General features: G+C 50.7%; 1 protein-coding gene across 4 annotated transcripts in view; it reads right to left on the bottom strand.

Annotated features, from left to right (window-relative positions):
* Positions 1-12,367, bottom strand: part of BAHD1 (bromo adjacent homology domain containing 1) — a 32,668-nt gene that overhangs the window by 2,564 nt on the left and 17,737 nt on the right. For 3 of the 4 annotated variants that reach the window (XM_053979952.1, XM_053979950.1, XM_053979951.1), the window contains exons 2-6: positions 8,546-10,189; positions 5,118-5,479; positions 3,371-3,530; positions 2,340-2,416; positions 178-269 (exon numbers count right to left, since the gene is read on the bottom strand). In XM_053979952.1, coding sequence (XP_053835927.1) covers positions 178-269; positions 2,340-2,416; positions 3,371-3,530; positions 5,118-5,479; positions 8,546-10,172 — 2,318 coding nt within the window. In that variant the 5' untranslated portion in view covers positions 10,173-10,189. The remainder of the gene's footprint in view (positions 1-177; positions 270-2,339; positions 2,417-3,370; positions 3,531-5,117; positions 5,480-8,545; positions 10,190-12,367) is intronic. The other variant, XM_053979949.1, reaches the window with a different exon arrangement.

Below are 12,367 nucleotides of genomic sequence, written 5' to 3'. Positions count from 1 at the left end.
ACACGTGAAGCAGGAGAAGCCCCCTGCCTGCAGCAGAGCAAGTGTCACTACCCCAGCTCCAGCCACACCACAGCCCGCAGGGCTGGGACAGCTGGGCTGGCTGGAAATGGGCAGGGTGAGAGAGGCTGGAGGCAGGGGGAGGATTGGGAAGCGCAGCAGGTTCAGAGCTCCACCTACCTGCAGTACTCTGCGAAGGTCAGCACGTAGCACTTCTCCTCGATGCAGGCGACGCTGTTCTCATCCTGGTGCCGCGACGCAAAGATCTCATTCTGCGCGGGGAGGGGAGGGGACAGGTCACCCAGCTGGCCTGGAGCCCCGGGAGGCACGGCCAGCTCCACCCTCACCCACCCAGAGAGGGAAGGGCCAACTCTGCCCCTTCACCCATCACCTTAATGTGGAGTCACCAAAGCATGCCCGCAGTGAATACTCTTCAGAGCCAGTGTCCCACATAACCCAGGCACCTGCCGTGTGCTCTGTGCACCACATTTTTATCCAGCAACAGTGAGCAAAGGACTGACTCTCCCATCATCTCACCCTGCCCAGCACATTTTGTGAGACCAAGTGCTCCAATATCCCATGAATTTCCAATGTCACAAAGCTCTTCAGCAGCAAGGCCATGGCTGGCTCTACCCCTCGGTCTCCCCTTTCCTCCTGGATTCTCTAATCCATCTTTATATCAAAACTTAAATAAACCCTTCTTGTCCAATCACCTCCTCCTCCCAATTCAATTAAAAAGGCTGCTTTAGTGAGAGAAGTAGCAACAGCCTTTTTCAGAATCATGGAATAGAATCCTGGAATGGTTTGGGTTGGGAGGAACCTTAAGGATTATCTCGTTCCACCGCCTGCCATGGGCAGGGACACCTTCCACTAGACCAGGTTGCTCCAAGCCCCATCCAACTTGGCCTTGAACACATCCAAGGAGGAGCAGCCACAACCCCTTCTGGCAAACTTCTCTTCAATTTTTCCCAGAGTAATTTAGGGAATTTGGCTCTGCAGCAGGCAGGATTGGTTATACACAGGGTAACCTGGACAGAGCCACTGAGAAGAATTTCAGGTATGGTTAGATCAGCAGAGATGATCTCTGGGAACATGGATGCCCTGCATGAGTCTGGAAGCATTCCCTGCAGGCTCCATTTCTGCTTTGCTGGAAGGGAAAACTCACAAAAGGGAGAACATCTTGGGACAGGGTTGATCAGGGACACTGGGAATGCCACACCTGCCTTCTGCACCTTGGGGTTCTGGTTTATTCCTTGAGTCAAAACTACCTGAGTCATCCTGGCAAGCCTGGCCCAGCCCTCAGCCCAAGCTCTCTCTTGTTTGAAGAATTGTGTAATTTAAATGGGTTTGCAAAAACCTGGCTTAATTCCTCCTGGCATTCTCCCTGGACTGAAATGCAACTGGATACACTCACCTTTCATTTATAAAGTGCCACATTTCGGTTTAGAAACTTACCTGTGCCCTGCAAGCGAGGCAGTTACAATTCCCTGGCTGCTCCTGAGTCCTGCTCTCAAACCCTCCCTCCCTTTTTATTTAAAAAAGTAATAGAAATTAAGAAAGCACCAAGTTTTTTTAATTGGGCTGAACACAGCAGTGAATTCTTCATTCCCAGTTAAAACCAGCTTGTTCTGTCACCCAACACAAGCCCATGCAAAGCAGAGCAAGGCGTGAAGTCACAGTGATTCACACTTTTTTTTCTTTAAAAAGCAACTCCATTATCCTGACACAGCATCCTCAAGCCAGACTTTAGTTCTCATCATAAATCTATGCAGGGCAAGGATGATGCATCCACGTTTCTGTACAAAACTAACACATTTTTGGAGTTTAAGAAGCAGATTAAGGGATTTATTAAAAGGCAGCACATGACAGAGGCACTTCAGTTTCCTGCAAAATGGCAGCAGGAGCTTTTGCATCAGGCTCTGCAGTCCTGTAGGAATTAGAATATGCTTTTGGAAAGGAGTCTGATCTTGATTCAGTATAAACTTATTCTTCCTTATTCTTAAGGTAACAGTCAAAATTATTTTTTACTTAGTATGTGGAATTTTCTCAGATTAAAGGGAGAAACATCAACAATCAGCAGTTTCTGTTAGAGCCTCCATGTAAGGAACTCAGCAGCTTTTTCGAGAGCCCAGATTTTCTCCACAGGACAATAAATCTGGGGGAAAAGCCCAACTATAGGACACCACCACTCAACACATCTGGCAACAGCTGGCATCACAGCCAAGAGCGCTCTGCTGTACTCAGCTTGAGGCCACCCAGGAATGCAGGGAGCTGTTGGGGCAGTCCCCTCCTCCTGCAGGAGCACAGAGAGCCTGGGATGCCCTGCCCCGATCCGGACTCACCTGGTGCATGCTGGGGTTGCGGCCTCCCTGAGTGTGTTCTGGTCTGTAATACCACAGGAGGCTCATCATCAGCTCCCCTGCAACAGCACGGATTAAAACAAGTCAAGCCTCAAGCTTTCTCTGAGTGTTTTCCCACTCATTCCCGGCTTCCTCCTGCTGCTCCATCCCCTTCATTCCCACAGCGCTCACGGAGAGGCAGCTGTGGCTGATAAATATTTCATGCTGAACTAGGTGGCCCTTTGTTACAGCAAGAAGCTGCATGGAGTCGGTCATGTTGCTTTTTCACTACACCTTTGCCTCCTCCTACTCAGGTTACAACATACCAAAGAAGTCAGGCACAAAAAACTCCCCAAAGATTCAAAAATCAAATGTTTTCACCTACAAAAAAAATCCATTCAGCACACAAGCTGGAAAAGATGCTCGTCCAAAGGTGGGAACTTGCAGCATTGATTCCCAGGTTCAGGGCAGAATTGCTGCTGCACTGACACAACCACAATGGGCCCCACCACACCTCGATTTATGTATTTTATACAGAATTTTTTGGGTTTCTTTTGCCCCCTTTTAAGCATGACATCTACTTTAAAGCATTTGGCTCAGCATCCTTGGCTCAGAGATTGCCAGTCAGACACCAGATCTCACTGTAAGTCCCCACAATTCCCACCCCCAGCTCTACTGGGGTCCATCAGAGCTGCAGCAGGAAAGCCCTGTTCCCAACAGCTCCCAGACCAGATGTTGGATTGGAGCAAGCAGCAATGTTTGAGCAATGAAATAATACGGGAGAGGGCTGCTAAGACGGGCACTTGGCAAATATTCTGTGCTTTCATATCCAGGAAGATTTCCATTTATCAGCCCCAGATGAGTGATTAAGGAGCATTTCAGTTCCTGGAACAATCCAAATGGAAGCCATGGCGCTCATCTCCTCTCCATCACACTGGTACCCTAACCAGCCTGCAGCTCTCCCTAGATCCATTCCTTCTCTTCTTCCAGCTCGCTCTGTTGAGCACACACACACACATCTCCTGGCACAGTACCTGTCTTGGGGTCTTCCCAGAGTGCAGAGATCTTGGCGACGTAGGGCATGGATTTCTTGCGGGGCCCCGATTTGAGCAGCACGGTGTCCCGCACCCGGATGATCTCCCCATCCCTCTCCACAGCCTGGTAGCTCTTGCGCACGGCCGGCTCCGGCTCGTTCTGCACACACAGGAACCAAAACAACCCCAGTCAACAGGCAAACGGCGACTTCATGGTTCTCCTCCATAGTGCAGGCAATGAGAAGCAGCTCATCAGGGGGACAGCACATCGCACAAAAGCACTAATTGCTGAAATTAACACTCTTATTTCAAATTAAAACACACTCCTCCTTCCATTCTGCACGCAAAATCTTCAGGAAAATCACTTTCTCACCTGCCTACCTGGATTTTCCTTCTCATTCAAAGGCACTGAAAACTAGGTGTGTTTTGAATGCTGTTTCTCTGATACAAACATGGTAAAAAAAACAATAAAACATGAAATATTTGACAAAAGCAGGGCAGGGAGTGGCAGGGAGGCCGTGGCACAAAGCCTTCCTTAGCAGGACTGCCAATGATTCCTTTGTACCCTCTGACAGTAGGAAATAATCACTTCTGGGACTATGAACCACGGTTTTTTAGTTTGCTTTTGCTCTGAGTTTCATTTCAGAATGCCCGAGCAGGATGGTTTAACCTCCTGCCAGATCTCCCAGGCAGGATTGGAAGCATCTTAAGGAGATTAACGCCTCGCTGCTCCTTTGGGGTGTGACAGCCTGAGGGATGGATGCATGAGGCCAGTCCCTGGCCTTGACAGGCTTCATTCTGGCACAGTCCTTGGCACCTGGACGCAGTCCCAAAGACTAAAGCTCCAAAACCTGCCCTGTCTACTGCTCTCAGCAGCCCGAGGTTGTGCCACCACACCAAGCAGCAGCACGGATCCTGCCTGGACCATGGCCCTCCCTCTTCCTGACATCTACTGCACATCAGTGCCTTGTCCCACCTTCCCAGACACCACGTGGGGCCCATTTTGAGCTCTTATGCTTTAATAAGATGAAGGATATTGCCTTCTCTCGCAATTGAAGTGGACTTGACTGGACCTAATTGAATTCTCTGGCAGGAAATCTCCCATCCTTACAGGAACCAGTCTCTGCCCCTGAATGCAACAAATGGGAAAGTACAGACAGGAAATCCCTGGAGAAGCAACTGGCCGTGCCACCATGCAAGTTACAAGAAAGGGGATTTTGGATGCTAGAAAAATTCCACCTGGGAACCAGTATATTGTCTCAGTCCTCTGTGCGCTGGGAAATCCTTGTGGGGCTACAGACACCGTAAGCGAGAGCCACCTTATGAGAACTGCCTCAAGATGTGCCCCTCGTAATTGAGGCTACAACAACCCTCAGCTTCTCAGACAGGTTTGCCCTACCCAGGAGAAAGCAGCTGGAGGATGATCCCAGTGGGATGGACTCCCACGTGCCTCAGGTGCCACCCTTGTACATGCCGGAGCTGGGAGGATCTGTCACCTTTGAGCTGAGGCCAGCAAAGGAGCAGCAAGTTCTCCTCCCCTCCCAAACCACACTGTGCAAGGTAACACCAGGACACACAGGGAACAGAGCCAGCAGTGCCTCTGCTCCCCTCAGAATTTCACCGGGAGGTTCTAGACAGCACCTAGTGACCATCTCCAGCTGGAAGCGAGCCCCAGATCTCCCAAGCCTTCACACCTGGAGGTTCACAGGCAGCTGTCCCTGCCCAGCCCCAGCACTCAGACACCTACCACAACATAGACGGCCTTCTCGCAGGCCGTGCCCACGGGGATCCAGCCGTTGGTGGCTCTGCGCCGGCTGATCCGCTGCTGCTTGGGGTGGGAATGGCCCCCCGCCGCTTTGCTGTTGGAGGCGTGCAGGCAGCCCGGAGTATTCCGCAGCCCGGACTTGGAGCCGCTGGGAGGCTTGGAGCTCTGAGGACATTCCCGGGCCATGGTCTGAGGGTCAGAGTTGGGGGTCTGCAGGTGAGGAACGGGCTCTGCAGCCGGCGGCACGCTGGGCACAGGACATCCTGAGAGCGGGTGGGCAGGCGACGCGGGGTGTCCTGCCACCGGGATTGTGAGGTTCAGCTGGTCCAGAGACTTGCAGCCTTCTAAGGGAAGGGAAGAAATGAGTCACGGATCTCATCTGGAACATAAAGCAACTACACAGCCGGGACTGTCCCACACCATGGCCGCTTTTGCCCAAAATCCCCTTTATTGCATTATAGCTGTAAAGACTCCCCAGGCTGTAATTTCATTTTGCACTGTCACTGGATTGTAAAAGCAAAGCCATTTCCGAGCTTGCGTGTTCCAGTGCTCCGCAGATGACACTGCACCACAACAAACCCATCTGAATCCCAAGTAATGCCAGCCAGGAATACACACAAGGCTGGCCAGTGTCCAAAGCAGTTCCAGCCTGTCAGTGTGTATAAAAGAAATAAAAGGCTTATCGAAACAATGAGAAGGATTAAATCACACTGCCGAAAGCAGTCAGCTTCTTTCAAATGCCAAATTCTACTAATCAGGGAAAATTGAGAAGATTCTTCAAATTAAGTCCAGAGAGATTAAACAAGGTGGAACACAACCACAAGATGCTGCATCCTCAGCAAAACTGTGTTCCTGCAGCAGACATGGGAACCTCAGCAGGTTGGAATTTGGCTGACACTGCCTCTCAGAGCATCCCAGAAATACACTGTTCCGCTCAGGAGTCACAAACAAGTCTCAACTCAGGCCAATGGAAGAACCAGTTGTAATTACGCCCTGTCAGCGGGAAAAGAGCTCCTGGACCAATATATGATGCATCCCTGTTCCCTGAACGGGAGACTCCTTTTTGGGGTGACCAAAGCACAGCTCCAGTCAGGCTCTAGGAGATGCCTCAGACCAGAGCTTACAAATCTGAAGGGAAAATTCCACCCAAAGCCACACAGCTCCAGCCAAAGAACTGCTGGGACTCCTGCTTCCCCACCTTGCCTTCCCTAAGGGCTGCAGCCAAGCCACTGTGGAGCTGTGAGTCCAAGGGATGCCATCATCCTCATCAATCAATCAATCAATCAATCAATCCCAAGTAGCAAATGCCCAGGAACCCCCGAGAGTGCCCGGACATCAAGATGCAGGCACAGGACACATGGAGCAAGGAATCACCTCTCAGGTATTTTGCTTAGAAAAGCAGCTTTTATGATTTAGCTAGAACAGGACAAAGCTTCACAAAAATCTCTACTAAACGTCAGAGCCCTGGTGCAGAACTGCTCTTGCTGGCACCCCTGGGACTCCTTCCTTGGTCACACACGCTTCCAGCCTCTCCAATGGCACTGGCACTAAAGCAGCTCTCACAGCCTGTCCCAGCTCCTTTCCAGCACTCTGCTTCCACACTGCCCAATCATCACCCATGACCATGGCCCAGTCGCTGGATTTGTACCACACAGACACAGATATTTCCCTACAAACACCTGGAAGACACCAAAGCAGACAGATGTAACACACAGCATTTGGCATGTCAGGCTGGATCCCTCTCTGATGGGAGCCTGCTGCTTGCAGCCAAAGTGCTTCTTCAGTTCACTAAAATGCCCCACTCTAGGGAAGGAAAATATTTCAGAGGTGCATAATTATATAAAAATCAATCCCTAAGCCTAAGGCCCCATCAATATTCTCTGAGACTGCCTTATATTCTTCAATCCACAAACCAAAATCTCAATGACTCCGGTGTTACAGCTTTTTAAATCCAAGTTGCTCCCAGCAAGGAAATCACAGCAAGGGAGACCTCAATAGTTGGGGTGACACACTAGCAAATACTCACTCCTGGAACTGCTGCTGCCCTTGCCAGCACCAGGAGAAATCACTGAATCCACAGGAAGGGCTGAGCTCTGGAAAATACTCTGTCTGCACTGCCTGCATCCTTCTGGCTGAACAAAATCAGAGGCACTAGCATGCAAAAGCTGAGGAACAAAGTAGACTGGTATGACCTCAGGGCACTACACAGAAACTGTCAGGCAAGAACACACTGCTGAGCTGGTTCTCTTGTGAGCATTCCCCTTTCAAGAGCTCTGAAGCCACCAGCAAGCCCTGTCTGGCTGCTGCTGTAGGAAGCAGCACCATGACAGTGGGGATATTTCGGGAAAACAAATTACACTTCAACCAAACGCTCCTGAGCTTCAGCAGCTTCCTACAACGGAAGATGACAAAGCCTCGCTTGAACCAAAACTCCATCCACCTACCTGAAAATCTGTTCTCAGGGGGAAGTCATGCCAGCTCTTGGCTGGAACACGTGGTTAGTGGAAAGATCCCACGCTGGCACTCCCAGCAGCTGGAGAGCAGCCTCCTCTACAGACCGACTGTTTGCAGCACTGTCCAGCCTGGCATTACACACAGTACTGGTGTCTGATAACCCCCACACAGCACTCCACTTTTAAATATTTTAAAAGGTATTTTTCAATGGCAGAGGCAAAGCTCCAAGATAAAGCAGGAAGTCTGCAAAGCAGGCGGGGACCAGAGGAGAGCCAGGCAGGTAACAACATTTCTATACCCCCTCATCCCTCCTCATTCCAGTGCTTTGTTGTCAGACACTGAGAGCAAAGACAGGCTCAAGAATTCCCAAATGAACAGTGTACCTGGCACTTAGACCACCACAGTGAAACTCCCTATGCAGCCCCGCCAGCTTTGATTGATCCGTGGAATCCAAAAAGTCTGCAGCCCCCGGCTGGCACCACTAGGGTCTAACAGCAGAGGCAATGCCTGCTTCTCCACAGGCTCTGTGAGGATGCCTCAGCCCCGAGAGCAAGGCTTTGGGATGTGAGGAGTAACTCATCCTGGTGTGCTCCCGACCCTCCGCTCAGAGTGGCACAGCGGGATGGCGTGCAGGAACTGAACCCTGCTCGTTTTACACAGATCAAAGCTCAGCCTTAGCTCCAGCGTGACAAACCGTGAGTCAACTTCTCGCTGCCAAAATCCTTTCACCGATTCTTTGCTTTCCACACCAACAAGACCTTTCAGTGGGAAAAACCCTCCGGGCAAAAAACGGGGGAAGGGGAGGTGGAAGGCGGATCCCTTCCAAGCCGCAGCTCCGCTGTGGAGCTGAGAACTGTTCGCAGAGGGAACCAGCCTCCAGGCAAGCAGGCACCGTGCCGAGCCACCCTCTTCTCCCAGGAACGCCGGCCGGGATTTGCGTGCACTTTGCACCTTACCTGCTGCAAAAGGCATTTTGTAGGGGTAGCTGCTCCGTCCCGCATGCACGCTGCCGATCCTGCCCTCCGGCACATGCACCACGCCGCAGACGCTGTAGCTGCTCACGGCTGCTCCCTCCCCGCAGCAGTACGGAGAGCTGCACCAGTGCAGGGGCTGGAAATGAGCACCTGATGGCAAGGAACCGGAAGATACCAGGAGCCCCTCGCAGGTTGCAGCCTGCGACAGCTCGTCCTTGGGATAAACGGAGCAGGGGGAATAGCCACTGTATCCACTTTGGCCATAATAAACATAAAACCCGTTCAACGGAGTCAGATCTGAGGATTCATAGAGACATCCACAATCCGCGTGATTCCCGGGCACAGGCAAGGGAGGGAACTGCTGCACGGGAAAGGAAGGCTGATGAAATTCCTGTTTGGGGGTTGGGGATTTCTCTCCAGGTCTTCCATACTCCGGCTTCATGGAAGCTTGTCCTCCCATGAGCAAAGGCAGTCTGTGGTAGAAGCCCTCCGTGCTGGCGTAGGAGCCAGACAGCGACTCGTATGGGACAGGGTCTGTCGTCCTGTACAGCCTGGAAGAGTCCCGCTGCTCCCCTTTCCCAAATGTGCCCAGGGTCTGGCCTTGCCAGCCGTGCTGCCCATCCATTTTTAAGCTAGCCACTTCTTTCTTGGATTTGACACAGTTCTTCCGTCCGGCTTTGGCCCATTTGAGTGTAGATTTCGAACAGTGGTTCTCAGACTTGCCCTCTCCATCCGATTTACTCCTCTGTTTCAGGGGTTGGTCTTTCTCATGGGTCAGCTTCAGGAAGGCCACGGCATTCAGGCTGGCCAGTCTCTTTGGGGTGGGATGGTAGGAGATGGCATCATCCTCCCTCTTTGCGCCATCATCAAAGACCTCATCCAGCGAATGCTCACAGCTATTGCATTTCTGACTGGGCTCATGCCGGTTCTTTCCTTTCCCTGTTTTCACAGCCGGTTTTTCCAGGGCAGGCCAGTTGTCACCAGCTTTGCACTGCAAGCCCTTGAGGGTGCAGTCCCCAGCAGCCTTCCCAGAGTCCCTGCGGAAGCGCCTGCTGGATAACAAGCCATCGTCCCGTTCGAACAGCAGGTTGTTCACCGCCTCGGCGTTCAGCGAGGCCAGCCGGCGCTTCCTGGGCTCCGAGGGAGCAGGATCAAAGTCCTGCTCCGGCCCGGGATAAGTTACTGTGCCCTTCTCCCCGGATGACTCACTCTTGCCCGCTCCCACAGGCTGAACTTGTTCTGAGAACAAAGCAGATCCCAAACCCTCAACCCAGCTGGGAAGGTGCTTTTTTTTACAGCTCGGGGTCTGTTTGGACAGAGAGCCAGCGACATCCTCCAGCCTGGTGAGGAGGACCTTGCAGGTCTTTTTGCTCACCGAGGGGAGCAGCCGCCTCCGCAGCGGGTACGTCTTTCGCACTTCACGCAAACTCTTGCTTTTGTTATTCCCTACAAACCCACTGGGACAGTTTGGAGCCTCCGAGGCATCTCCGTCCCGCTGCTCTGCGTTGGCCCTGTCCATCCTCCTGCTGCCTGTTGGCGACGAGGCCTGGCCAGCAGAACCAGCTGGATGTTTCAGAAGGAAAAGTTGTTTTTTCCGGGCATGCGTCATAGGATCAATGTCCAATCCTGGGAACGAACGGGAGAAAACATCTATTAATATCGCTGAGAGGGCCCAATCTCCTCACAAAGCACCAACTGCCAATTAGGAAATATTTGGGGAAGCTTGTTTCTATACAGCAGAGTCTCTTTGGGTGATGGCCAGTTAAGCCAATTAAGAGACAGGATGCAATTAGATGTGGTTTAATATTAAGCCATGGAACACGACAGTAATTAAAAGCAAGGTGGTGATGGCAAATGCCACAGCAGCTGGGGAAAGCTGTGTCCGGACAGAGAGCTGTACACCCAGCTCCCTCTTCCACTGATGCTTACAAATTCCCATCAAATCTCCAGAATCTGAAGGCTGGTCCAGGGCACAGAGCAGAAATAACCCCCAGCCTGTGACTACCTGCATGTTGATACAGGCAGGCTGTTCCAGTTTCATTTTCTGAGACAATTAGGCAAAAGAAAAACAAAAAGTCCACCTACTCAGGTGAAAAGAAAACTTGGGCTATTAAGCAGAGACCTGCCAACATTAATAAATTAAATACATGCAAATCCCTGTGCAGGTTGGAACCTGGCTGCCCACTGCTGTCATTCCCTGTAGTTGTGTTTTATAAAAGTTGTGGGCATTGAACACCAAATCACAATGGGCAGAGAGGCCCCAAAGATACATTCATAGCAGGAAAAAGAAGCCTGGGCTTCCCAAGTTATCCAGCACCCAATTTTTAATTAAGAAATTCTGCAGTCTACAGCTTGTAGGTCCAAGGCTGAGACAGGATATGGCTGAGTGATATCAACCTACAGACATTAAAAATGTCAGTGTAAATGAGTGATAGTGGAACATATTTAACGAAGTCTGTCTCTGAGCACCAGAAACAGCAGCAAAGGACAATTACTTTCATTCAATGGTATTTACAAAATAGTCAAATTCCATTTACTGGCAGCAAAGAGCTGATCTTTTTATCAGCATCCACCTAGGAGGGGTTTGCTCTTCCCTGCAATCAGGATTCGGGCTGTAACTCCCCTCAATTGACACTGGTCTGCCACTTTTGAGTCTTTTAATTAAAGCTCCTACTGCTTTGGCAGTGATTAGAACAAAGCTCCCGAATTACAAGAACTGTTCATTTGATATGGTTTAATCAAGCTGATAATTAGATTATCTATTTGAAATAAGCCCAATGTGTTTTAATTGCCTTACTTATATATGCATTAACTAAGGGAAATTCAGGAATTGAAACCCGCTGGGGTTTGCATGGTGCTTTTCTACATGTCATCCTCTTGGCAATGTGTTTTTGGGGTGACTGAGTTCCTCCACCCTGGTAAACAGGGCACATATATATCCCATGGCTGGTGCCCCAGGAGGAGAGCTTAGTGAGGAACAAACATTTATATATGTCAACATTTTTCTTATTAGAAAATCAGGCTCTGGGAATTAGGAGGACCAAGTCAGACAGAATTTCCTCCAGAACTGAATTCTTCTTGCACACAAGGCTAAACTGACCACATAGAATCTATGGAGTTTGGAAGAGGACTACAGTTTTTAAAAATGGATCAGACAAAGCACAATTTAGCAGAGGCAGAACAGGTATCCTGCAGAACATGCCCTGGGGAGGACAACTCTTCCCAGGCTATGTGGACCAGTGATTTCCTTGCAACTTTCATCCTATTTTTTACTGTCCCTATTGAGAGACTGAGCCTCTGGCAGAGGTGCAAATCCACAAATAAAAAGCCATGGTTTGCCTTAAACCCAGCATCAGGCACCTTGTTCCTCTCAGGTTTCCACAGGCAGGAGCCTGACCTGGCCTAGCAGCACACATCCTGGGGTATTCGTGCTCACATGAGTTGGAATACCTGCTAAAAACTGGGTGCCATAGGTGCTCTAAAGTTAGGAAAAGGTTGGGAGAGACTGAGGGAAGGGGGTCTAAGAGAACTGGGATTGTGCAGCCTGGAGAAGCTTTGAGGTGACCTAATTGTCCGTTCCAGTAGCTGAAGGGGCCTACAGGAAAGTTGGAGAAGGGCTTTGAACAAGGGCCTGGAGTGACAGGACAAGGGGAAATGGCTCCACCCTGACAGAGGGCTGGGTTAGATGGCATATTAGGAATAAACTCCCTGTGAGGGCGGTGAGACCCTGGCATAGGTTGCCCAAAGAAACTGTGGCTGTCCCATCCCTGGCAGGGTCCAAGGCCAGGGGCTTGGAGCAGCCTG

The sequence above is a fragment of the Vidua macroura genome, chromosome 6 (genome assembly GCF_024509145.1).
Source record: "Vidua macroura isolate BioBank_ID:100142 chromosome 6, ASM2450914v1, whole genome shotgun sequence".
Lineage (NCBI taxonomy): Eukaryota > Metazoa > Chordata > Aves > Passeriformes > Viduidae > Vidua > Vidua macroura.
The sequence above is the reverse complement of the archived record's forward strand: the minus strand, read 5'-3'. Positions and strand labels throughout refer to the sequence as shown.